The sequence below is a fragment of the Penaeus monodon genome, unplaced genomic scaffold (genome assembly GCF_015228065.2).
Source record: "Penaeus monodon isolate SGIC_2016 unplaced genomic scaffold, NSTDA_Pmon_1 PmonScaffold_556, whole genome shotgun sequence".
Lineage (NCBI taxonomy): Eukaryota > Metazoa > Arthropoda > Malacostraca > Decapoda > Penaeidae > Penaeus > Penaeus monodon.
The window spans coordinates 57,994-62,993 of NW_023660507.1; the positions used below are offsets into that span (position 1 = coordinate 57,994).

General features: G+C 38.4%; 1 protein-coding gene across 1 annotated transcript in view; it reads right to left on the bottom strand.

The window, feature by feature from the left end:
- Positions 1-5,000, bottom strand: part of LOC119571228 (tenascin-X-like) — a gene marked incomplete at its 5' end in the record, with an annotated part of 16,488 nt that overhangs the window by 10,258 nt on the left and 1,230 nt on the right. Inside the window, 5 exons of the mRNA XM_037918634.1 lie at positions 670-915; positions 1,094-1,339; positions 2,491-2,736; positions 2,921-3,166; positions 4,663-4,908. Of these exons, the coding sequence (XP_037774562.1) occupies positions 670-915; positions 1,094-1,339; positions 2,491-2,736; positions 2,921-3,166; positions 4,663-4,908 (1,230 nt within the window). The remainder of the gene's footprint in view (positions 1-669; positions 916-1,093; positions 1,340-2,490; positions 2,737-2,920; positions 3,167-4,662; positions 4,909-5,000) is intronic.

Below are 5,000 nucleotides of genomic sequence, written 5' to 3' on the forward strand. Positions count from 1 at the left end.
AGTCCATCTCGTCCACCTCACCCCCTTCACAGCACAGCCGGGGGAGCAGGACGAGATGACGTCACACTAGCAAATGCATGTAAACAATGATAGTTGCAGTCAACCTTAAGATAATGATAGGTGTAATTATATGGCCCTTTATTGTTGTTATCAAAGGCTGTTTTAGTTTTTGTCACCTGCAGATATTTATAAGTTACTGGTATACTATAATAGCAAATGTTTATGATACAGCAGGCGATAAAGAATAGGTCGAGGCTATATTTGGGGTGCTGTTGGGAAACGGTAACAGGCATATGTATTCTTATTATTTAAACGTTCAGAACATGTTTAAAGCAAATCGTGTTTTAGCAAAGGGGACATATGTTTTGTGCAGTAACCTTTGTTTTTTAATTTGTATGATCTTAAAACATCTAGATAAATTCTGGTAGTAAATAAAATTAAATAAAAAATGTTTTAAGAAGTTCTATTACATTAAGTATAAAATCATTAAAGAAATATTGATCATCAATGATTTTCTTTTTTGTTTACAATCGACTGCAATCACTTGGTGGAGAATATTTAAATTCTATTTGTGTTAAGGCGTTTTTGATAAAACATGAATTGGTAAAGTAGTTAGTCAAACTTGCATCTGAATTTGTTTTGAGATTTAACAAGGAGCAAGTCACTTACTTATGCAGCACGTGCAAAATTCTCCGGTGCATGTTGAATTGGCAATACGGTCAGCTACAGCACACCGTCTATCGTCCTTACACATTCCCCTGCAGGTGGCGGGTGTGGCCGGGCACGTTTCATCGGCAGGTCTACAACACTTGCAGTTGAAGCCTGTACATCCATTCTCAACTTCTGATTCTCCTGTCAAGCAAGTTTGGCGACAGACTCCTCTTTCCACGGTACAGTTTGCTTGTATAGTACAGTCTGAAGTGTGAAATAAACACTACGTTTTAGGAATCAGGAACTGAAGTAAAGAGCATTTCCAGCAGCTGTAGAAATTGAAAACATGTATGCACCGTGTTTGGCAAAAAAGAAAAAAAAAAAGAAAAAAGAAAAAAAAGAAGAAGAAAAAAAAAGGAGGGTAGGTAATATTCAAACTTACTTATGCAACACGTGCAAAATTCTCCGGTGCATGTTGAATTGGCAATACGATCAGCTGCAGCACACCGTCTACTGTCCTTACACATTCCCCTGCAGGTGGCGGGTGTGGCCGGGCACGTTTCATCAGCAGGTCTACAACACTTGCAGTTGAAGCCTGAACATCCATTCTCAACTTCTGATTCTCCTGTCAAGCAAGTTTGGCGACAGACTCCTCTTTCCGCGGTACAGTTGGTTAGCTCAGTACAGTCTGAAATGTGCAAAAAAGTAAAATTTCTTCAATGACAGATGCCTTTCTGCACAAAGGGAATTGAAAATAACATGTTTTACTATTTAGATAGTTTTGACAATAGACGTGTAAATACAAGGCAAGGGTTATAATATGTTTATCACAAAGGAAAAGCACAGTGAATATTGTTATGTAGGATTTTATAGCTAGGATTACATACTTAGTCTGCATGTTTGTGGATATATGTATCGGTATGTTTTGTTATCCAAGCCTGACGCGAAAAGTAATTCACCTTTTGTAGCAATTTCCTTTATCTCCAGGCTTTCTTCAGTTATATGAAAATTACCACAGACACAAGTTAACGAGGATGCAACGGCCCACTTATTACATAAATTGTTATAAGCACATGCACTCACTCTAACAGTAATTGCCAACTGAAGTACAGTATGTAACTTCGCACTTTGAATGGAACAGTGTTTTTTCCAGCAAGATCTGTGGAAATCCTCGCATGTAGTTTGATTTATTGGTGTTTTTAAAACCTCATAAAAAATCGTAGTAAGAAGATAGGGATTCCCTGCAAGTTACCTCATACCATGACATTAGACTTATTTACTTTATGTTATCATATAATAATGATTCATTTTTCGAAAGATAAAGCAAAGTTCACGATTCCTTAGGGTAATATATAGGTAGACGGTCCCCTTCAGCATTGTGGTGATATAAATTTTTTGTAGTAAACTCAGTAATAATCCAAATGATTTAGTCTCCTTTATGATGGGAATTATTGCGAGTAAATATAAAATGAATTTAAAGCAACAGCCACTCGAATCGCATTGCACTGTTACTCTGCGAGTCCGTTTGGAAAGTATATACATATGATGTTACAAAGCTCAACTCGCATATCATGGCAGGATTTTTAGACAGTATCAGATCCTTGGCCTCTTCCTTATATTGTACAAATGTTAGCTATATTCTCGTGTTATTCAGCTGAGCGATAATATATAAACGACACAGGTATTGGAAAACTAAAGACAGGGGTGAAGCCAAATGATAAAGATGCGTTTGTAACTTACTTATGCAGCAAGTACAGAATTCTACGGTGCATGTTGAATTAGCAATGCGGTCAGCTACAACAACAACAACAAATGAGGGTAGGTAATGTTCAAACTTACTTATGCAGCACGTGCAAAATTCTCCGGTGCATGTTGAATTGGCAATACGGTCAGCTACAGCACACCGTCTATCGTCCTTACACATTCCCCTGCAGGTGGCGGGTGTGGCCGGGCACGTTTCATCAGCAGGTCTACAACACTTGCAGTTGAAGCCTGTACATCCATTCTCAACTTCTGATTCTCCTGTCAAGCAAGTTTGGCGACAGACTCCTCTTTCCGCGGTACAGTTTGCTTGTATAGTACAGTCTGAAGTGTGAAATAAACACTACGTTTTAGGAATCAGGAACTGAAGTAAAGAGCATTTCCAGCAGCTGTAGAAATTGAAAACATGTATGCACCTTGTTTGGCAAAAAAAAAAAAAAGAAAAAAAAAAAAGAAAAAAAAAAGAAGAAGAAGAAAAAAAAGGAGGGTAGGTAATGTTCAAACTTACTTATGCAGCACGTGCAATTTTCTCCGGTGCATGTTGAATTGGCAATACGGTCAGCTGCAGCACACCGTCTACTGTCCTTACACATTCCCCTGCAGGTGGCGGGTGTGGCCGGGCACGTTTCATCAGCAGGTCTACAACACTTGCAGTTGAAGCCTGAACATCCATTCTCAACTTCTGATTCTCCTGTCAAGCAAGTCTGGCGACAGACTCCTCTTTCCGCGGTACAGTTGGTTAGCTCAGTACAGTCTGAAATGTGCAAAATATCCTTTATAGACACGCGAGAGAGAGAGAGTTGGCAATTGCATTTGCAATGGAAATTTTATGGCTACAGACTCCTCTTTCCTCGGTACAGTTTGCTAGCATAGTGCAGTCTAAGATGTGTAAAAAACTATGAACAAGATTTGTTTAACCTTGTTTCCAGGTGGATATTTAGGATCATTTCTCTGTGCATATGAGGATGAGGATGATGTGATAAGGTGGCCAGGTCCTCTCTATCGTAACTTTGACCCCCAGCCGATGACAGGTCTCAACAGCTGTGCTACCTTCGAGGGACTAGACAGACACAAAGACAGAACCTGGTAGCAATGACCCACCCTTGTAAAAAAAAGAAAAAAAAGTAGAAGAAGAAGAAAACTGAGGTGTATCATTTATTGTAAATTCTAAAGAATCGGGCAAAACGATAGTGGAAAAACGGTGTTGTAGCATTTATTGTAGGTTCTAAACCTATTCAAGATTCGGTGTCCGGGAGAAGTGTGCCAAAGAAGCCAACGATGAATTTGGAAAACATTTCATGGTTTCTATTGTTTCTGATTTGATTAAATACACACTTCATTGGATTAATTCAATACATTGCAATCATCTACTTCATAAAAATCTCCAAGAGTGTTTTCTTGTGAAATCGTTTTATACAAGACATTAAGTTTTGGTATTTCATTTTTTTTCTGTTCGTGCGTGTTTAGTGTCATCAGCTACAACCATTTCATCATATAAAGAATACTTTAAATCCATACACTGAAGATCAATGTTAAAACCTTTTCATTGTCAGTTCACCTACGCTTGCAAGGTGTGGAATACATTATGGACAGTTGTTTTGAACTCATGTTTATGCTTCTCTGTCAACACAGATCGTGATCATTCCTCTTCGAAATGATCCTAAATCTACCTTTCCATGATGATGTTGGTGATGATGAATTAATTATCATTATCATTATTATTATTTTCATCATCATCATCATCATCATCTTCATCACCATCATCATCATCATCATCATCATCATCATCATCATCATCATCATCATCATCATCATTATTATTATTATTGTTATCATTAATATTTTTTTCTATTTTTTTTACTGTGTTACAAATGTCAGAAAAAAAAACAGAGTACGATTTTTCAGCTAACATCCATAACGACGAAATGCACGTAACTAGGCTGCTGTACTGTAAACAAATGACGTAATTCACCCCTGCAGAATGGGTAGCTGAGAAGAACACCCCAGGGTTGTTATTTACCCCAGATAAGAATAAGATATGGTGCAGAAGGGGAAATATCCTTGATAATATAACGTTAATACTATGTAAAGCCAATGATTCCATATGGTAAGGCACTGTAATGATTAAAGATGTAGCTGCAGTTAACATTAACATACTTTGAGTTCAGGACTGTAGGCAATATCTTACAATGTGCAACTTGTATATGGAGGGGCGAGGTCACACGCTAAAGTTGACAGTTTGAAACTTACCTATGCAACATGTGCAAAATTCTCCGGTACAAGCGGAATTCACAATACGATCATTGACACCACACTCTCGGTCGTCCACACACTTTCCTCTGCAAGTGGCAGGTGTGTCCGGGCAATTTACATTGGGAGGAACACAACATTTGCAGTTGAAGCCCGTGCATCCATTGGGAAGTTCCGATTCTGCATTTAAGCAATTCTGGCGACACACACCTCTCTGAGCTGTGCAGTTGACCTCTCTAGTGCAGTCTGAAATGTAGGGGTGAAACTCTCACATGACAGTACAAGAACAGAAGCGTGTTCTAGACATAAGAGAGAGGATGATGATGAAAACTAATAGT